The sequence below is a fragment of the Arvicanthis niloticus genome, chromosome Y (genome assembly GCF_011762505.2).
Source record: "Arvicanthis niloticus isolate mArvNil1 chromosome Y, mArvNil1.pat.X, whole genome shotgun sequence".
Taxonomy (NCBI): domain Eukaryota; kingdom Metazoa; phylum Chordata; class Mammalia; order Rodentia; family Muridae; genus Arvicanthis; species Arvicanthis niloticus.
The window spans coordinates 773,653-796,712 of record NC_133431.1 but is presented as its reverse complement, the minus strand read 5'-3'; the positions used below and the strand labels follow the sequence as shown (position 1 = coordinate 796,712).

Here is a 23,060-nt window from a genome sequence, read left to right as displayed (position 1 = left end):
CAATAATCATGTTAATCAATACTAATCAATGGCCAATAATCAATACTAGTCAATAACCAAAAGTGATCATTAATTGTGATAATCAATAATTGATAATCAGCAGACAATGCTAATCAATACCAATCAATAGCCAATAATGATCAATAATTGATGGCACACGTCTTTAATCCCAGCACTTAGGAGGTAGAGGCAGGCAGATTGCTGAGTTCAAGGCCAGCCTGGGCTACAGAATGAGTTCAGAGAGTGCCAGGGCTACTCAGAGATAGCAGCCGGAGACTACATTTCCCATAAGGACTCGTGCCAAGATGGTGGTTCGAGAACTAAATGCTCATGCCCAGCAAACTCAATCCAATATGGTGGCTGCTCTTCGAACTACATATCCTATGATACCGTGAGGAAAAAGAAAGATGGCGGCCGGTCGGAGACTACATTTCCCATGAAGGCTCTGGCCCGGAGCACAAGCACGATGTATGGAAATCCCGATTGGAGCAGAGTGACTGCACCAGGAGACCACTGCTGCTGCCATCACAGTCCCGGAAAATCACCTCTGTCCAGGTGGTAGTGGCAGCCTCCTTCTTACGTCACAGACCGTGCAAGGCAATCCGATTGCCTGCCCCTGGGCCGCTGCAGACCAGGGAGATGACCAGAGCTTCCAGGTACCGTGTCAGGCGGGCCTATGGACACGCCCCCAGACTTGTAGGAAGGAGAACTGTATCATGTTGGGCATTGTTATTGAAAATCACCCCAGGAAGGGAGACCCTCACTCTAGTCTCCAATAACTGGCAAGACAGCAAGAGGCTTTATTTCGGGAATCATTCAGCTGAGGTCGAGACTCAGAGCAAGGAGTGTCGAACTTGAGGCCACGGGGAGAAGGGTATTTAAAGGAAAAACCACAAACCAGGGGTGTTAGGGGGAAACCAAGGAAAAATATCATAAAAATAGTGGACAGTCCCAGCCCATCATTCAGTCGGTCATGTGGGAAACATCTTCTCCTTTTTTTTCTCAGGAATTGAATCTTGCTCAACCATCTACTTTGTGGTCAGCCAGTTCCCAGATCGACCCAGCTGATCCTGACCTGTATTTTTAGTTCCCCTTTCTTTGTGGTCAGCCAGTCCCTGGAACCTGGAGCTAGTGAACCAGTTGGCCTACATTCTTGGCTCAGCTCTAGACGGTCATAAAAAACTTTTCATACGTTTTATAAATTTTTATATCTTTCAATTGTCACCTGGTCATTGTTTTCATGAGGACAAAAGGGTCACCAGTGGGTGTGAAACTGACCATCGATGGACTGTGATTACTATTCTGGGCTTTCATTTTAAGATCTAAAATAAAATACTTAGGTCCAGGCATGGTAGTACATGCCTTAAATCCCAGGAGATGAACATCAAGCAGATCTCTGAATCAATCATCCTGGTACAGAACAAGTTTTATGTAAAGAAAAGCTTAGATACACACAAAGTGTTAGACACGTATTACCTAGCATTCAGGAGACAGAGCCATGTAGATCTGAGTTGAAGGTTCATCTACAGAGTAAGTTCAAGGACAGCTGAGCTTAGCCTGTGAAGTTGTTGAAAAATAGAAAGCTGGTGATGAAGTAATAGAAGGAGTCATGTTCCATCCCCAGCAAGCAGAGGAACTCAGCAGCTTTGTCCATGTGGCTCTGCTTTAGAGGGAAGAATAGAAGGGACGACTGAGACAATTGATGCTGGTTGGCTGTAGTTAAAAAATTAGTGATGATGATGAAGAAGAAACCAGCACCACTGAGGTGACATCTTCTTGGAAGTGTTTTCTGAGAGGACAAAGAAGTTATACACCAGAGGTTGCCAAGGTTGTTCCTTGTTGTGCACCTGGAGTCAATCATTTGTGAGAATCACCCAGGTCGTATTGGTTTCAAAGGCATAAATGAACCTGTCATGCACAGCAGCTAAGGCTTAGCCCAGTGAAGGGAATGTATGAGAGGAAAAAAGTGAATCCTAGTCTCAGGGGAAGAACCCAGCATATTGAAGATGTCATTCCCATGGGATGAGCAGAGAGAACAGCAGCAGCAGTAAAGTGGAGTCAAGCAGAACCTAGAGTGGAATAGATGGAAGAGCTGGTGAAGTGACCCAATCTCTTTTGAGGAGCACAGAGGATCATGTGTGGATCCCAAATACTGGAACAAGAAGCTGTAATATTGAAGTTACCTTTGAAACCATAATATTTTGAGATTCCAGAGCTGTGGGGTACCTGCTCCAGAAAACAGTTTCAGACAGTGCAGTAACAGATAGTGAGGCAGGTCTTTGGATCAAGTACCCTTTCTACTGCCATGCATGGCTTGTGGTTGAACAGGAGCATCTTTCAATAATCAGGAACTCAGGCACAAAGATGAGTTTGTAAAGCCCAATCAGTTCTGTTTCTCAGAGTGCACAAAGTCCATTTGAGCAAACATCCTATGACAAACCTTGCTTGTCAACAGCCAGTCAAGGTACAACTGCAGGGTTAAGCTACATATTGATAACTAACACACCTTACAGAGAAAAAGTTAGTCTACTCATCATGGTTGTCAGATGATTTTACCCCCTTGGATGGTTCCTGCAGATTATGCCAGTCATGCAGCTTTTAAAATATTAAGTTGCTGACCTGCGTGTTAATGTCTCAATCTTTCTGTAACTGAAATAAATACCCAGTACCCCTAGACTTAGTCTCTCAGTTTCGATCTCATGTGAGGCTGACTGGAGAGAATCCTTATTACAGAGCTCATAATAAAGACCTCCATGTGTTTGCATTGCAATAGGCTCCTTGTTGGTCATTCAGGTCTCTATGACTTGGACATAACATCTTAATGCATTGACTGGAACCCCAAGATCCTCAGGACTCCCAACTAAAGGACTGAAAGGCCGGTTGTTAAGATGAACCATTGTTTCTGTGTCAGTGGCTTGTCTGCCAGATTTGTGTCTGTGTGCCTTGGTTTTTAGGTTTTTCTTAAGAATATGTGGAGGGAGATGACTAAATTGAACCTGGAACCCTGCTACAGTGGATATGCTGGAGAGTAGTAGCCCCGAAGTGCTTCGAAGATGTTCCACAGCATGGTATAGTGGACGATGTTTCTCTGGTCTTAATTTCTGGGAAGGTTAGAGCAGACTTGGAACCCTGACAGGGCTCACAGCTGCCATCCTGTCTTCATTTTCTCCTTTGTCCAAGTGGAGGAATCTGCTGGGTACCCTTGAACACCCCCTTGTGGCTCTCTATTTTGTGTGTGGCACTTTGTTATTCTCTGACTGAGGAAATGTGACAGACTCCACCTTAATCGATTTAGTTACCATCCCCACACCTTGGGATAAATCCTTTTTAACAACAGGACCAAGACCCATTGACTAGTCCATGACAGAGAGCTCTTTGAGACAGCATCCAGGGCAAAATCAGGCTCTGCCTACCTTGTTTTACAGGGTAGAAAGACAAAGACCTCATTTCCCACCTCCTGAACTACCCTCTGCCCAGTTCATATGTGATTCTGTAGTTTTGTACTTGCAGCTGTCATGAGATGGAAGGTCATTCTTCATCGATTCTAACAAATTTAGCAGATCTTCCTTGGTTCAGAGATCCTGTCCTTTGTGGTGATCATTTCTGGGTCTGTGAGACAATCTGCTTTTCTGTCCACCTTCCAGCTGTTTTAGCCACATCTTTGGTAGCACTGGCCTGGAAACCCAGAGTTAAAGATGCCTCACCCCAGGTCAGCATAGCCTCTAAGCTCCCCATTCCAGTGTATCCTCCGCTCCTCTGAGCCAGGTGCCCTCCCTATTTTGTCCTTGCTCAGCCACAACTCCAAGATCCTCATGGGGTGGCAGGAGCTTCTGTATTGATATGGTTAGCTCATTGGTTTTGTGTTTTTACAACTTCCTCATTTATTATTGTATCTGTGTCATACTTGTTTTTGGTTCTCAGCATTTCAGAGCTACAGTCATCTGAAGGAACCACAATTGAGGGTGTGTCCTCATCAGGATAGCTGGTTGCTATGTCTGTGAGAGATAGTTTCAATGATTGATTAGGAAGACTCTTCTATGCCGGGCAGTGATGGCACACACCTTTAGTCTCAGCACTTGGGAGGCAGATGCAGGCAGATTTCTGAGTTTGAGGCCAGCCTGGTCTACAGAGTGAGTTCCAGGACAGCCAGGGCTACACAGAGAAACCCTGTCTCGAAAAAAAAAAAAAAAAAAAAAAAAAAAAAAGGAAGACTCTTCCACTGAGGGTGGCAATATCCCTAGGCAAGTGGTCCTGGGCTGGATGAGAGAGCAGGCTGAGCATGAGACAGTGACCAAGCAAGAGAGCAAGCCAGGAGACAGTGTTGGTCCATGTTTTTTGCCTTTAGTTTCTAATCTAAGCTCCCAAAATGATGGACTGTGATCTGATAGAGCCATGTACAACCACCACTTATTACCTGAGATGCTTTTGTTTAGAGGATTCAATCATAACAGCAGAGTAACAAGTTAGAACAACAACATGGTATCAAAGGGGTATTTTGCTGCTGGACAGAATCTATGTTGTAGATTGTATTCTTGTGGACAGGAACAAATGTTGGGTAGAAAGGTTTTTGGATTGGTTGTTGTTTCTAACACACCACTGGGGGTCCTGGCTGACTCCAGATGTGGCCTCTTCAGCATCCATATCTAACTGCTATGCATCTCAGATAAGATCGACCATATAGACTCCAAGGTGCCCTCCATTTCATGGTCTCTGGTACATCCTAAATGTACTTCCTCCCCCTGCCAGCTGCAGATTTTGATTCATTTTCCCCCTCTGGCCCTCTCTTTTCTCTCACCACACCTGTTCCTAGTTCTCTTTGATTCCCCTTTCTTATCTGCTCTCCCATCCAGTTCTCTCTCTTCCATCTGCCTCCTATGATTGCTTTATTCCCCCTTCTGAGTGAGATTCAACCATGAACATTTGGGCCTTCCTTCTTGTTTACTTTCTCTGTGGCTATGGATTGTAGTGTGGGTTTCCTGTATTTTATGATTATTATTCGCTTGTAAGTGAGTACATACATGCATGTGCTTTTGGGTCTGGGATACCTCAATCAAGATGATAGTTTCTACCTGTATCCATTTGCCTGCAAAATTCATGATTTCCTTGTATTTAATAGCTGAATAGTTCTTCCTTTTGTAAATGAACCACATTTTCTATATCCATATTTTGGTTGAGCAGCACCTGTATTATTTCCACTTTCAAGTTATTATAAATAAAATGGCTCTGAATTACTGGAGTCCCTACTTTAGGTCACCTGCCTTCACAGAGTTCCTATTGTATCTCCTGTTGGTCCTTTGAGAATGTGTGTGCTCCTGGGTATCCATGATGGTGTATCAAGTCTCTATTGGGTTAGGTGCATCCTCTCATCTGAGGTCAGACGTGGCAGCCCAGTTATGGGAACAGATTCCAATGATAAACAGCAGCTTTAGGGACTGATCCTGCTACAGGTGTTGGAGGACAATTATGAAGACTGAGCTGCACATCTGCTACTTACAGGCGATCGGTCCTTTGTCCAGCCTGTGTCTGTTATTGTTTTTGTCTCAGTTTCTTAATGTCCCCAAGTATCAAGGTTAATTGAGGCTGCTGGTCTTCTTCTGGAGTTCCTATCCTGTTCAGGGCCCTTAATCCTTCCGCCAACTTTTCCATCAGAGTTACTAAGGTGAATGCAATGTTTGATTGTGCATCTCTGCTTCTGCTTCAGTCAGCTGCTGGGTGGAGCCTCTCAATGGACAATTATGCAAGAATCCTGTGTGGGAGCAACACTTAGTATTCTTAATAATGTCATGGATTCAAGCTTGTCTATGTTGGTCTCCAATTGAGTGAGTTTTCATTGTCCACTCCTTCATTCTCTACTCAATCTTTACCTCGGCATTTCTTATAGACAGGATGAATTTTGTTCTGGGTGTTTTCAGTGTTGTGGTTGAACCTGATCCTTCAGCTTTCTTCTCATGCTCCCATACATTCCCCATTTGGACTCTGTCCCTAAATCATATAAGATACTGTGCACACATTTGCTGTTCAATCCTATGCTATTTTGCAAACCTGGTGGTTTTATATTTTTAACTTTATTCATTCTGTTTTTGGTTTTCTAGAACAAATTTCTCTGTGAAGCCCTTCCTGTGCTGATTTTAGATATAGAAACCACATAAGCCACCTGACATGTTTTTGTTCAATAAGCACATGATTTTGTGCTGCTCTTCATCCACATATTTAATTTTGAAATTCAGCCTAATATATAAATTATATTCTATTTCTCTGGATGGCTTATGCTCATGTCATCAATATTATCTGATGCTTCAGATTCATTGAATTGCAGGTGTATGATGTTCTGCCTCTTATGTTTGTTGTGAAATTTTTAATAAATAAGTGTATTATAGCTGGGTACATGAATATGAATGTGTGCCTCATCTTTACTGTTGTCAGAAGATGACCTCAGAACTCCTGATCTTGAAGAAATGGGCAGGTGTTGGTCCACATGTGTATGTTAGAAATTGACCACCATTATGTGGAAGACCAGCAAGAGCTTCCATCCCCTGAGCTATAACTTCTGAACTGCATTCTTTATTTCTGATCAACATATACATTACTGCTGGGTGGTGGTACTGCACGCCTTTAATCCCAGCACTTGGAAGGCAGAGAGAGGATTTCTGAGTTCCAGGCCAGCCTGGTCTACAGAGTGAGTTACAAGACAGCCAGTGCTATACACAGAAACCCTGTCTTGAAAACTCAAAAAAAAAACCCAAAACAGAACAAAAAACCCAAAAGATATATATTACTAATATTTTCATATGCCAAATTTTAACTGTTTAAACATGCATTGCCTTTTAGTAAAATTTAATTAATGTTGCTGTTTAAACTGGTTCACTTTATGTTTATGCAAGGTGAATAACAGAACTGCAGTGAATGTATAATTTTTTGCAGTAACTTCAGTAAAGTACTGTGAGTTCATTCTATCATTTTTGTTTCCTGCTTTATTTTTGTGGTAAAGTGAGGTTCTTAACATGTAACTTTTGATGTCCTGAAACTCATTGCATAGACTGAGCTGGCATCCAGCTCAATGATATCCACCTGCCTGTACCTCTGTGAATAAAGACATGAGCAAATATATGTAGCTTGCCCATCATTTTTTAGTTAGTAATTGTTTATCCAGCTTTTCAGATGTGTGCTCAGTACAGTTGATCTGTTTTCCCCTGCATATTTCTCTCAATTGACATTTGTGTTGCAAGGCTATATCCTATTCTAAGGGATTAGGAGTAACACAGCTGAACCCTGTGTCAAGGGTTCAAGTGCCAATATTTCAAGTTTCTTCTAAACTTACATGGTGATTATATTATAATTCGTGTGTCAGAAAATAAGTGGAGGAATCATTTGAATTATAAGATTATATTGTCTAGGAAGCAAAACTTTACTTTGTATTGATGTCAGTATCAGACTTTCTGTTGTACACATATATGTGGTATGCATGTTTTTATTTCTCAGGACTTGCTGTGATAGGATAGCTTGGATTTTTGGTGACATATTTTCCTGGTTATTATTTATTATATTCCTATGCTGGTGTCTAGGCCTCTAGGTATGAAGTGATTATTGATTTAGGTACTGATTTCTGGATTTGTCTTGCTTGGGTAGGAGTTTTGTTCCTGGGTTGCTGTTTGATGTCTGGATTTACAAAGAGAGTTGCCTGAGTGTTGCCTCTTTTAGTGATGTATTTGGTGGGTATCCTCAAGAGGGGATGCTGGTTAATGTTGGGAGCAGTGAGAAGAGGTGAGCAGGAAGAGATGATCTTAGCATCCATGGGAGACATAGTCAGGAGAGAGGTAAAGCTGCCTCTGGTGTTTAGTGCAGTGCTAGGGGAAACTGTGATCATTGCATCTGGGATAACAAATAGTGTGGTAGATCTATAGAAAGCTTAACTTGTGTCCTGGCAGGTAAAGCATGTGGTTGAACAGGGACTGTCTGCCTTAGTGGGGCTGAGACACAGGGATGAGGCAGGAAAGGAAGGGCAGGTGGGCATTGTATATCTTACCTATAAGAGCCATGCACAGGGGGAGAGGCAACTTCCACTGCTATTCTGTCTCAAAGTAAGTACAAGTGATATTAGGATCTGCAGTAACAGATAGTGAGGCAGGTCTTTGGACAAAGTACCTTTTCTACTGAAAGGCATAGCTTGTGGTTGAATAGGAGCATCTTTCAATAATAAGGGCCTCAGGCACAAAGATGAGTTTGTAAATCCCAATTAATTCTGTTTCTGAGAGTACACAAAGTCCACTTGAGCAAACATCCTATGACAAGCCCACCTTGTCCACAGCCAGTCAAGGTACAACTACAAGGTTAAGCTACATATTGATAACTAATACACCTTACAGAGAAAAAGTTAGTCTACCCATCATCATTATCAGATGGTTTTTTGCCCTTTTGATTGGTTCCTACAGATTATCCCAGACATGTAGTTTTTAAAATGTTACGTTGCTGACCTGTGTGTTAATGTCCCAATCTTGCTGTAACTACAATAAATACCCAGCACCTCTAGACTTGGTCTCTCAGTTTAGATCTCACGTGAGGCTGACTGGTGAAAATCCTTATTACAGAGCTCATAATAAAGACCCACATGTGTTTGCATTGCAATAGGCTCCTCGGTGGTCATTGTGCTCTCTGTGGCTTGGACATAACATCTTGGTGCATTGACCCAAGATCCTCAGGACTCCCAACTAAAGGATTGAAAGGCCAGTTGTTAAGATGAACCATTGTTCTTCCTGTGTCAGTGGCTTCTCTGCCAGATTTGTGTGTGTGCCTTGGTTTTCAGGTTTTTCTTGATTATATGTGGAGGGAGATGACTAAATTGAACATGAAACCCTGCTATACTCGATATGCTGGACAGTCACAGCCCCAAAGTGCTTCAAAGATGTTTCAGAGCCTGGTATAGTGGACGGTGTGCCTGTGGTCTGAATTTCTGGTAAGGTTAGAGCAGACTTGGACCCCTGCTACAGGGCTTAAAGCTACCTGCCTGTCTTCATTTTCTCCACTGTCCAAGTGGAGGAATCTGCTGGGTAGCCTTTACTGTCCCCTTGTGGCTGTATATTTTGTGTGTGGCACTTTGTTATTCTCTCATTGATGAAATAAGACAGACTCCACCCAAGTCGATTTAGTTACTATCCCCACAGCTTGGGTTAAATCCTTCTTAACAACAGGACCTAGACCCATTGACTAGTACATGACAGAAAGCTCTTCCAGACAGCATCCTGGGCAAAGTCAGGCTCTGCCTGCCTTGTTTTACAGGGTTGAAAGACAAAGATCTCATTTCCCACCTCCTGAACTATCCTCGGCCCAGTCCATATTTGACTCTGTAGTTTTGAACTTGGAGATGTCATAAGATGGAAAGTCATTCTTCATCAATTCTAACAAATTTAACATATCTTCCTTGAACCACAAATCCTGTCCTTTGTTGGTAGACATTTCCAGGTCTGTGAGACAATCTGCTTTTCTGTCCACCTTCCAGCTGCTTTAGCCACATCTTTGGTAGCACTGGCCTGGGAACCCAGTGTTAAAGACACCTCACCCCAGAGCAGCACAGTCTCTGAGGTCCCCATTCCAATGTATCCTTCCCTGCTCTGAGTCAGATGACATCCCTATTTTGTCCTTGCTTAGCCCAACTCCAACTCCGTCATGGGGTAGCATGGCCTCTTGTATTGATATGGTTAGCTCATTGGTTTTGGGATGTTACAACTTTCTTATTTATTATTGTGTCTGTGTCATAGTTGTCTTAAATTCTCAGCATTTCAGAGCTACAGTCATCTGAAGGAGCCTCAATCGAGGGCCTGCCCTCATCTGAATGGCTGGTTGCTATGTCTGTGAGAGATAGTGTTGATGATTGATTAGGAAGACTCTTCCACTGAGGGTGGCAATATCCCTAAGCAAGTGGTCCTGGGCTGGATGAGAGAGCAGGCTGAGCATGAGACAGTGACCAAGCAAGAGAGCAAGCCAAGAGATTGTGTTTGTCCATGTTTTTTGCCTTCAGTTTCTAACCTAGCTTTCAAAATGATGAACTGATCTGACCGAACCATGCAGAACAACCATTTATTACCTAAGAGGCTTTTGCTTAGAGGATTCAATCACAGCAGCAGAGTAGCAAGTTAGAACAACTACATGGTATCAAAGATTTATTTTGCTGCTGGACAGAATCTATATTGTAGATCATATTCTTGTGGATAAGAACAAATTTTGGGTATAAAGGTTTTTTGATTGGTTGATGTCTTTAACTCTCCACTGAGGTTCTTGCCTGACTGCAGCTGTGGCCTCTTCAGCATCCATATCTCACTGCTATGCATCTCAGCTAAGATCAACCCCATAGACTCCTTGTCACCCTCCAATTCATGCTCTCTGGCACATCCTAAATGTACCCCCTCCCTTCCCCAGGCAGCTGCAGATTTTGATTCATTTTCCCCCTCTGGCCCTCTCTTTTCTCTCGCCACACCTTTTGCTGCTTCTACCTGATTCCTCTTTCTTATCTGCTCTCCCATCCAGTTCTCTCTCTTCCATCTGCCTCCTATGATTGCTTAATCCCTCTTCTGAGTGGGAATAATTCAACCATTCTCATTTGGGCCTTCCTTCTTGTTTAGTTTCTTTGTATCTATGGAGTATAATGTGGGTTTCCTGTATTTTATGATTATTATTCACTTGTGAGTCCATACATGCAAGTGCTTTTAAATCTAGGTTACCTCACAGAGATGATAGTATTCAGCTGTATCCATTTGCCTACAAAATTCATGATGTCATTGTATTTAATAGCTAAATAGTTTTTCCTTTTGTAAATTAACCACATTTTCTATATTCATATTTTGGTTGAGCAGCATCTGTATTATTTCCACTTTCAAGTTATTATAAATAAAATGGCTCTGAATTAGTGGAGTCCCTACTCTAGGTCACCTGCCTTCACAGACTCTCTACTGTATCTTCTGTTTGTCCTTTGAGAGGATGTGGGCCCCTGGGTACCCATGATGGTGTATCAAGTCTGTATTGGGTTATGTGCATCCTCGCTACTAAGGCCAGAAGTGTCAGCCCAGTTAAAGGAACAAATTGCAATGATAGACAGCAGCTTTGGGACAGCTCCTGCTACAGTAGTTGTAGGACCATCATGAAGACTGACCTGCAATCTGCTACTTAAGGGCCCGGATCCTTTGTCCAGCCTGTGTGTGTTATTGTTTGTGGCTCAGTCTCTGAATGTCCCCAAGGATCAAGGTTAGTTGTGTCTGCTGGTTTTCCTGTGGAGTTCCTATCCTCTTCAGGGCCCTCAATCATTCCCCCAACCCTTCCATTAGAGTTACCAAGGTCTATGCAATGTTTGACTGTGGATCCACTACTGCTTCAGTCAGCTGCTGGGTGGAGCCTCTCAATAGACAATTATGCATCCAGGCAGTGGTGGTGCATGCCTTTAATCCCAGCACTTGGGAGGCAGAGGCAGGTGGATTTCTGAGTTTGAGGCCAGCCTGGTCTACCGAGTGAGTTCCAGGACAGCCAAGGCTATACAGAGAAACCTTGTCTCAAAAAAAACAAAACAAAACAAAAAAACAAAACAAAACAAAACAAAAAAAAAGACAATTATGCAATGCTCCTGTGTGGGACCATCAAAGAGTATCCTTAATACTGTCATGGATTGGAGACTGTCCATGTATGTCTCCAACTGAATAAGTTTTCATTGGCCATTCCTTCAGTCTCTGCTGCAGATTTACCCCTGAATTTCTCTTAGACAGGACAAATTTTGTTCTGGGTGTCTCCAGTGTTGTGGTTGAATATGATCCTTCAGCTTTCTTCTCATGCTCCCATACATTCCCCATTTGGACTCTGTCCCTAAATCACATAAGATACTGTGCACACATTTGCTGTTCAATGCTATGCTATTTTGCAAACCTGGTGGTTTTATATTTTTAACTTTATTCATTCTGTTTTTGCTTTTCTAGACCAAATTTCCCGGTGAAGCACTTCCTGTTCTAATTGTAGATATAGAAACCACATAAGCCACCTGACATATTTTTGTTAAGTAGGCACATGATTTTGTGCTGCTCTTAGTCTACATCTTTCATTTTGAAATTCAGCAAAATATATTCTATTTCTCCAGATGGCTTCTGCTCACATCATTAATATTATCTGATTCTTCAGAGTCATTGAATTGCAGGTGTATGATGTTCTGCCTAACTCTTGTGTTTCTTCTGAAATTTTGGATAAATAAGTGTGTTATACGTGTGTGCATGACTATGAATGTGTGCCTCATCTTTACTGTTGTCAGAAGATGTCCTCAGAATTCATGATCATGAAGAAATGGACAGGTGTTGGTCCACATGTGTATGTCAGAAATTGACCACCATTATGTGGAAGACCAGCAAGAGCTTCCATCTCATGAGCTATATCTCCTGAACTACCTTCTTTATTTCTGATCAACATATACATTACTAATATTTTCACTTGTCTATTTTTAACTGTTTAAACATACATTCCCTTCTAGTAAAATTTAATTACTTTTCCTGTTTAAACTGGTTCACTGCATGTTTTTCGAGATGAATACAGTACTGCAGTGAATGCATAATTCTTTGCAGTAACTTCATTAAAGAACTGTGAGTTCATTCTGTCATTTTTGTTTCCTGCTTTATTTTTATAGCAGAGTGAGTTTCTTAACATGTAACTTTTGCTGTCCTGAAACTCATTGCATAGACCGTGCTGGCATCCAGCTCAATGATATCCACCTGCCTGTACCTCTGCAATTAAAGACATGAGCAAATACACACAGCTTGCCCATCACTTTTGTTGTTAGTAATTTTTCATCCAGCTTTTCAGATGTGTGCTCAGTACAGTTGATCTGTTTCCCCCTGCATATCCCTCTCAATTGCCATTTGTGTTGCAAGGCTATATCCTATTCTAAGGGTTCAGGAGTGACACAGGTGAACCCTGTGTCAGGGGTTCAAGTGTCAATATTTCAAGTTTCTTCTAAACTGACATAGTGATTATATTATAATTCTTGTGTCAGAAAATAAGTGGAGGAATCACCTGAATTATTTGATTATATTGTCTAGGAAGCATAACTTTACTTTGTATTGATGTCAGTATCAGGCTTTGTGTTGTATACATATATGTGATATTTTAGGAAGCAGTGAGTTTTGATGATGTGCATGTGAACTTCACTGCAGAAGAGTGGAATTTGCTGGATCCTTCCCAGAAAAATCTCTACAAAGATGTGATGCTGGAGACCTACTGGAACCTCACTGATATTGGTAAGACTGATTTTTTTTTTTTTTTTTTGCTTCTCAAAATAAGAGAAAAATGTTTCTGGGTTACTGATGATCATCTCTTATTTCAATGGAGAACAAGTAATATTGAGTTGAATAAATCAGGTTCATTGCTGTGAAAATTCAGAGTAACTTGAATTTTGCCTAATTCCAATACCATATCATTGATTTTCTTGTACCTTGGTTTTAGGCTATAATTTGGAAGTCCATCATACTGAAGAACAACATCAAACTTCTAGCCGTCATGAAAGGTATTTTTTGGGGGGAGGGGGTTTCAAGACAGGGTTTCTCTGTGTAGCCCTGGCTGTCCTGGGACTCACTCTGTAGACCAGCTGGCCTCGAACTCAGAAATCTGCCTGCCTCTGCCTCCCAAGTGCTGGGATTAAAGGTGTGCACCACCACAGCCCGGCCATGAAAGGTAATTTTAATGTTTAAGCTGATACAAATATGCCTGTGAGGAAATTTTAATATGATCTGGATGCTCTAAAGGAAAGCAAGTGTGTAAAATATGAGTCATTTTATTGTAGCTATGATTATAATATTCTCTTAAAACTATGTACCTCCATGTCAGTTATCTGATTGGTGTTTTCAAGGCATTTCTGTAAGCAAGAAGAGAAGGAAACAATGCCTTAAGAGATTCCTTTAATTGATTTGTATCTCCATTAGAGCTATGTTGTGGAACTACCAATTTGTATAGTCTCATAATATTTAGATGTTGCACATTGAATAGTGACAAACATGTATCCATAACCTTCTAATAATCAAATAGTCCATGATAAAGTTGGTAACACTCGTATTCTTATAGTGAAATTTTTAATTTTATTGTTTTGTCAGTTTATGAGAATCGAGAATGTTATTTTGGAGAAACATTAATCATGTCTACAATGAACAAAAAGTCAATGCATGTGAATTCAATGTGGAAACATTCCATTTGTTCTGCTTTTTTAATGGCGGTATCAGTTGTCAGAATGGATGAAACCATGTGAGCATAAGGGATACTAAAAAAAAAAAAACAACCTCTGTCTATTTCACAACAATGAGAAGATATGTAGTATTCTGCCTTTGGTACACTTTCTGAATATGATAGGTGTTTACAATTAATTGGTTTTCTGACTTTACCCAAATTCACACTGCAGAAAATCTTTATGGGTACCAGAAGTTTGCACTTTTTCTGTTCATCCTGTTTCACAGTGCTGTTGTGGTGTGATGCACACTACAGAAAAAAACTAAGAATGCAATCAGAGTTTTAATGCTCTTAGTTGTTCCATTTTATTCTGACCTATGAATGCATCATGTAGAAATCTCATATAGAAAATGGATGTTATAAATGTGAGCCATGTAGTAAATGCTCTTACAATCACAGGTATTTTCAAGTACAACCGTGAACATCAAAGTGATAAAAGCATAAGATCTGAATGTTCTTTATTATGAGACCAACTGTAAAATTTATTCATAATGATAAAATGATTGATCAGGCTAATAAATGTGGTAAAGCTTTTACATGTGCCCATTACTGTTGCAGGCATGAAAGAAGTCATACTGGAGAGAAACCTTATGAATGTAACCAATGTGGTAAAGCCTTTTCATATCACAGTCATCTCCAAAGACATAAAAGAACACATACTGGAGAGAAACCTTATGAATGTGATCAATGTGGTAAAGCCTTTTCACGTCACAGTAGTCTCCAATATCATAAAAGAACACATACTGGAGAGAAACCTTACAAATGTGATCAATGTGGTAAAGCCTTTTCACAACACAGGAGTCTCCAATATCATAAAAGAACACATACGGGAGAGAAACCTTATGAATGTAATCAATGTGGTAAAGGCTTTTCACATCACAGTAGTCTCCAAAGTCATAAAAGTACCCATCTTGGAGATAAGCCTCATGAATGTAATCAATGTGGTAAAGCCTTTTCACATCACATTAGTCTCCAATATCATAAAAGAACACATACTGGAGAGAAACCTTATGAATGTGATCAATGTGGAAAAGCCTTTTCACAAAACAATAGTCTCCAATATCATAAAAGAACACATACTGGAGAGAAACCTTATGAATGTAATCAATGTGGTAAAGCCTTTGCAGATCACAGTGGTCTCCAAAGACATAAAAGAACACATACTGGAGAGAAAGCTTATGAATGTAATCGATGTGGCAAAGCCTTTACAAGTTCCAGTTATCTCCCATATAATAAAAAACCCATACTAGAGAGAAACCTTATGAATGTAATCAATATGGTAAAGGCTTTACACAACTGGGTCATCTGTAATATCATAAAAAACATACCAGAGAGAAACCTTAGATATGTAATCAATGTAGAAAAAATCATTTTTTAATTGAAAATTCTCCAAAGACATAAATGTTCACATACCGGAGAAAAACTTTGTGAATGTAATTAATATGGTAAAAGCCTTTTCAGAAAATTTTTGTCTCCAAAACCATAAAACAACCCATATTGGAAAGAAACCTATGAATGTAATCATTGTGGTGAAAGTGTTAAAAATTTTCAAAAACTTCTAGCATGCTGAGAGGAACCAAGATTACAGGTCAGCCCATTCGTGAACTCTGTGTTTCAGAAATTTGGCTGACCACAAGGTGGTTGAGTATGAATAGGCTGTTGAGAATAGACTATACAGAATATTCTCCCTGACTGTTACTTAGACCCTGTCACAAACTGAATAATGGGCTGGGACTTTCCACAGGTGCTTCCCAATAACCCCCTTGACTCCCCCTGGATTATGGTTTTTTCCTTGTGGCTTTGCCTTTAAATTCCCTGTGCCTCCAAAGCTCAGGGTCAAACCCCACAGACCCTGCATGGGTTCCGGGTCTTGACCTCAGCATGCTGGTCAAAATATACCTCTTGCTGATTACATCGACTTCTGTGTCTTGTGAGTTATTGGGTGACGATGAATTCCTGAGGCTTGGGTGGGGGGAGTTCCTCCCTTTTGTGAGGACTTTATAGTGGTAAAAGTCTTTCCATAAAAATTTTTTCCAAAACATAAAATAACAGGTATTGGACAGAAGTATGAATGTAATCTTTGAACTAAAGCCTTTGCATGTCCCACTAATCTAGAAAACATAAAAGATCCCACATTGGAAGAAACCTCATGAATGTGATCAATGTGGTAAAGACTTTTCACAACTTTAGCATCTCCATTACTATAAAAGAACACGTACAGGAGAGAAACCTCATGAATGTAATCAGTGTTGTAAAGCATTTGCAAGTCACAGTCATCTGCAGTGACAGGAGAGATCACGTACCAGAGAGAAACCTGCTTGAATATTAACAATGTGGTAAAGCCTTTGCATGTCATAGTTCTTTACACACACACACAAAGAAATCACACTGGAGAGAAGCCTCATTAATGTAATCACTGTGAAAACAACTGAGAATTCACTTTTATCTGCGACTATATAATAGAACACATTCAAGAGAGTGACTCAGTGTCATCACGGTGCGAAGCCCGTACATGTCACAGGCATCAGCAGATACATAAAAGAACACATACTGTAGAGAAACTGCATGAATGCCATGAATGAGGTAAAGTCTTTGCATGACAGTGTACTCTCCAAATTCTTCAAGTAACACACTTTTCAGAGAAACCTTATGAATGTGACAAACGTGGAAAAGTCTGTGCCTATCACTGTAGTCTCCAAAGACATAAAAGACCACAAATTGGACAGACATCTTGTGAATGTAGTCAAGTTGGAAAATCCTTTACATGCTACAGTATTCTCTGCATAGAAACATCAACACATACTAGAGAGAAACCTTCTGAAAGTAATCAATGTGGTAAAGCGTCTACAAGTCCTATTCATATTTAAATGCATGAAAGAATTCATAGTAGAAATAAACTGTGGTGATTTAAATATGCTGGTTTCTAAGAAGTGACAATATTAGTATGTTTGGCCTTGTGGGAGTAGATATTACTGTTTTGAAGGAAGTGAAGTCCTAGGGTGGTCGTCTTTGGAGCTCCGGCCAGTAAAAAACAGACTCTCCTAATACTCAGCTGGAATACAGTCTCTTCCTGACTGCCTTCTCATGAAGATGCAGAACTCTCAGCTCCTTCTCCAGCATCATGGCTGCCTGCATGCTGACATTCTTCCTGCTATGTTGGTCATGAACTAAACACTTGAACATGTAAGACAGACCAAATTAACTATTTGCCTCTAAAACAGTTGCCTTGATCACAGTGTCTCTTCTTAGCAATGGAAATTCTATCCAAGACAGAAGTTGGTATCCCAGACTTAAGTATTCTTATTGGTAGGCCTGACCATGCTTTTGTGTAAAGCAATGTGGGTTTTTAGACTTTGGATTTTTACATGCATTAAGTGGAACTTCATGGGCCATGCTAATAGAACACATATGTACTAAGGGTTGTTTGAACTTTGTATATAGTTTTTTAATGCTTTGCTGAAGAATGTTGTTGTTTTTTGCTCTCATCTGAAAATAAAGAGGTCTGTTTTGTTAATTGCATTGACAAAGGAAGTCTCAGGAAAGCCAGTCATAGCCTTTGGCCTGTGTTTACTCTCATGGTAATTGTTTTGATCATGCTTAGTAAACTTAGAAAGGAAAAATATGAAATGTTAGCTTCAAAGAGAAAATCTCACCAGGAAGTTGAATGAAGGTATATCCTGTGATCAAAGACACACAATGGTATTAAAGAAATGGTGATATTATGGCAAGATTCCGTCCACCTACACATATGGATGTGAAATTGTGTGGATGAGAACTGTATAATGTTAGGCATTATTATTAACTGGTTTATTGTTTTTATGTGGACATAAGGGAATACAAGTATGTGTGAAATTGACAATTGATGGATTGTAATTACTATACTGGGTTTTCAATTTAAAGTCTAAAAGGATATAGGATATACTTAGGTCCAGGCATGGTGGTACACACCTTAAATTCCAGGAGATGAACATCAAGCAGATTTCTGATTCAAGTCACCCTAGTACAGAACAAGTTTTAGGTAATGAAAACTTAGGTATGGGCAAAGTGTTACACATATATTACTCAACATTCAGAAGACAGAGCCATGCAGATTTGAGTTCAAGGTTTATCTACAGAGCAAGTTCAAGGACAGCCGAGCTTAGGCAGTGAAGTTGTTGAAAAATAGAAAGCTGGTGATGAAGCAATAGAAGGGGCCATGTTACAGCCCCAGCAAGCAGAGAAACTCAGCTGGTTTGTCCATGTGGCTCTGCTTTTAGAGGAAATAACAGAAGGGACGACTGAGACAAATGAAGCTGGTTGCTGTAGTTAAAAAAATTAGTGGGCATGAAGAAGAAACCAGCATCACTGAGGTGAAATCTTCTGGTAAGTGTTTTCTGAGAGGAGAAAGAAGTTGTATTCCAGAGGTGGCCAAGGTTGTACCTTGTGCTGCAGCTTGACTCAGTCCTGTGTAAGACTCACCCAGGTGGCACTGGTTTAAGGCATGAATGTTTCATGCAGTGCAGCTAAGGCTTGGCACCATGAAGGGAGCATGAGAGGAATGCAGTCAAGACTGTTTGTCACAGAAGAACCCAGCATGTTGAAGATGTCAGTCCGTGGGATGAGCAGAAAGAACAGCAGCAGCAGTTGAGTGGAGTCAAGCAGAACCTAGTGTCCTATAGAGGGAAGAGCTGGAGAGAGACCCAGCTTCTTTTGAGGAGCGCAGATCATCTGTAGATCCCAGATACTGGAACAAGAAGCTGTAATTTTGAAATTACTTTGCATATCCAAGAAATTTAGATTCCTGAGTTGTGGGATACCTTCTCAGGAAAACTACTTTCAGGAAATATAATCAGTCAAGGAGAAAGAATTATGCTTCAGTGAGCAAAGCTGGAAGCAGTTGGAGGTCTGAAGAACACCTTGACAGCCGGCATGGAGATGCAGAATTTGGAGATTTCCTTGCTGGCTTTTGGTCTTCTTTTGTCCCAGTATTTCCTCACAATGGCATTTAGGAATGGTGAAGTATATCCTGTGAATTTGGATGGATAGGATGTGTTAGTTTTTTAATGTATAGGGGATTATAGTTACATGATAGGAATGATCTCAGAAGAGACTTTGAACTGTGGACTTTTAACATTTATGAGGTTTCTATAGATGATGGGATTTTTAATTTGAACCTTACATATTTTGTATTATGCTATTTTTAAATATGGTCTCCATACAATCATGGGTTTCCACAATCATAGGGGGGCCAGTCAGTGGAATGTGGTAGTATAAATTTTCTTGGCTCATGGAGTGGGAGGAAGTTATTATGAGATGTGGCCTTGGAGGAAGTGCATCACTGAAGGCTTTGAAGTTCCACCCAGTGCAGAATGTGCCCTCCTACTAGCTCCCTGGCAGACAGTCTCTTCCTGGCTACCTTTGGATCAAGATGCAGAACTCTCAGCTTCTTTGCCAGCATCATGTTTTCTTGCATGCCTGCCATGATTCCTGCTATGATGACAAAGGAATAAATCTCTGAAACTGTAAGCCAGTCCCAAGTAAACTGTTTCTTTTATAGAAGTTGCCTTGTTAATGATTTCTCTTCATAGCAATGGAAACGCTAAGACAGAAACCCTGTGAGTGTATTTAATACAGTCAAGCCTTTGCACAATTCTATAGTCTTCATTATCATGAAAGAATATATGCTAGAGTCTAAGCACGCCCCATGTGACTCAGAACACACCTCCTGAGTCTCAAATACACCTCCAGAGTCCTAAACATGCTTCCTGTTACTCAGGACACACCCCCTGTGACACAGGACACACCTCCTGAGTCTTAAACATGCCCCAGAGTCCTAAACATGCTTCTTGTGTCTCAGGACACACCCCTGAGACTTAAACACACCCTCTTGGACTCAAGTCACACCCACAGAGTCCTAATGGACTTGCTTAGTGTAATGAAGACTTTGTACACCACTGTAGTCTTCATCATTATGAAACTATTCATACTGGACAGTCGTTACATACTGTGCTAAAGCCATTACATCAAGGGTTCCACTGAAATCCAACAGAACTCAACCACAGGACAAGGCAAATGATAAGAATTTATTGTAATCAAGTCACTACTGATACATCAGGGTCACAAAATTACACTCAGAAGCTCAGCTGAAATACCCCCAGCCTCAGCCCCACCCTGAACCACAAAGGTATATAGCATCCAAAAATCAAAACCAGAAAGTCCTGTGCCAATTTACAGTTACATTTTTCTCTCAATCACGTTTTTTTTCTGTTTTACTCTATGTCAAATGATACATAATGTAGGTTGTATGGACTACACAATCACAGTCATTTGTTCTTTTGTGGTTAGAAACATGCATTATATTTTGAGGAATAAAACATGAATAACAGAAATTATAGTTAGGAACAGTTGTTATGTTTTAGGTAACAAAACATGAATCATGAAAGCTGGTCAGATATTGTTAACTACACATGTCAAGTACCAATATCATGGAATGGAAAGTGGCTATCACTTCTGGAAATGAAAAGGCACATTTTATGTCAATGTACTTGATATACAATAGTTTCTGTCCACACAATGAAATTTATGGTGGGACCCACCATAGGCTCCATGACAGATTCCATGAAGTATTCAGCTTACATTTAACCCAATGTTTGATTAATGCCATGGTTGTTTTTTCTCCTTAAATTGGACAGGGAGACAAGTGAACGACTTTTTAAATATGTTACTTTTGTTGAGATAGTGGTTTTAATAAGATTGCTTCCAATCACTAACACTGGAGTCACCATTACCAAAAAAAATCAGCTGGTGGTGACAGAGTAATAATTTTCTAATTTGCCAGCATGTATTTATTCATGTCAGGTGAATGAAGACAAACTAGATTGATAGGTATATACTTTGGGAACTTTAGCATAATCCAAGGAATATTGAATTTCCAACTTTGAAGATATGCCCAATGCACTTTCAGTGTTAAGTAAGGTCAGATGATTGAGACACAGGCCATTTGCTGTAGCTGTGTGTGTCATGTTACAGATGACAGAAGTTAACATTGCACATAGCAGCCAGGTCAAAGAGTACTGTATTAATGCCATTTTCTCTGCCAGGAAACCATCTGCTCCTTTTCAAACTCAATGTAGATGTATATTTTTCAATTATGTTTCTTTTTTTCTTTTTAAATTAAATTTTAAAATATTTTTTTACATTCCAAAGTTGTCCCCTTTTCCTGGTCCCTCTTCCCTGAGGTCTTCTCCCCATCTTCTTCCTGCTGCCTCTGAGAGGTTTCTCTCCCAGCCACCCAGCAACCAGGACCTCACTTCCACCAGCTTCCCTTTTTCCTGGGGCATCAAGTTTCTACTAGGTTAAGTGCATCCTCTCCCATTTTGAGCAGAGAAGGCAGTCCTCTGCTGCACACATGCCCGGGGCCATGAACCATCCCCTGTATGATTCTTGGTTTTTGACTTAGACTTTGGAAGCCCAGAAGTGTCCAGGTTAGTTGACTCTGTTGTTCTTTCTATGGGTTGCCATCCTCTTTACCTCCTTAAGTCTTTCTGACTTTTCCATATGGAACATTTCACCCTACAATAATACATATATATGGATAGATAGATAGATAGATAGATAGATAGAGAGATAGATAGATAGAATCAACAAGATAGATAAAAATTTAGCCAAACTAATGATTATATATATATATATATATATATATATATATATATATATATATATTCTTTTCCCCAGCATCTTCTCCAAAATGGATCATATAATCTGTCACAAATCAAGGCTCAACAGATACAAGAAGACTGAAATATTCTCATGCATCCTATCAAATCACTACAGACTAATCTAGACTTCAATAATAATAAAAACATTAGAAAGCCACATACTGAACAACTTTCTACACAATGATAACTTGCTCAGGGAAGAAATAAAGAAATAAAAGACTTTCTAGAATTCAATGAGAATGAAGACACAGCATACACAAACTTATGAGACACAATGAAAGCAGTAGTAAGACAAAAATTCATAGCACTAAGTGCCCTCATAAACATACCAGAGAGATCCTACACAAGCAACTTAACAGCACACCAGAAAGCTTTAGAACAAAAAGAAGCAAACACACCTAAGAGACATAAACAGCAGGAAATAATCAAATTCAGGGCAGAAATGAACCAATTACAAACAACAAGAACAGTGCACAGAGGCTGGTTCTTTGACAAAATCAACAAGATAGAAAAATCCTTAGCCAAACTAACCAGAGGGCACAGAGACAGTATCCAAATTAACAAAATAAGAAATGAAAAGGGAGACATAACATGAGAAACTGAGAAAACTTTTGAAAATCATTAGTTCTTTCTACAAACTGGAGAATCAAGATAAAATATGAAGCTAGAGAAATTGATAATTATCTAGACAGATACCATAAACCAAACTTAAATCAAGATCAGGTAAATTATTCAAACTGTAGTATAACCCCTTAGGAAATCAATACAGGCATTATAAACCTCCTTTCCAATAGAAGGCAAGGGATAGGTAGTATTAGTGCAGAATTCTACCAGACCTCCAAAGAAGAGCTAAGACCAATACACCTTGGACTTTTTCACAAATTAGAAACAGAAGGAAGACTACCTAATTCATTCTATGTTTAGTTGTTTTAAAAGTTAATTATTGGTTTCAAATGCAACACTGCTATACTCTCTTGTTTTCATTCCCCTTCAATTTCAAGTCATTAAGAATTTCTTTCCATTTGTTTCAACTCCTGCTGATTTTTTATTTTTGTTCATAGGAATGTTGCCTGTAGTTGAGGCTTGCCTCTTTGTATGTGATTGAGAATTGTTTTGAGCACCCAATCC

At 40.1% G+C, this 23,060-nt stretch overlaps 1 protein-coding gene across 1 annotated transcript in view; it reads left to right on the top strand.

Moving 5' to 3' along the window:
• Positions 1–858, top strand: part of LOC143437247 (uncharacterized) — a 51,993-nt gene extending 51,135 nt beyond the window's left edge. The window contains 1 exon segment of the mRNA XM_076922083.1: positions 443–858. Coding sequence (XP_076778198.1) covers positions 443–858 — 416 coding nt within the window.
• The last annotated feature ends 22,202 nt before the right edge of the window (positions 859–23,060 follow it).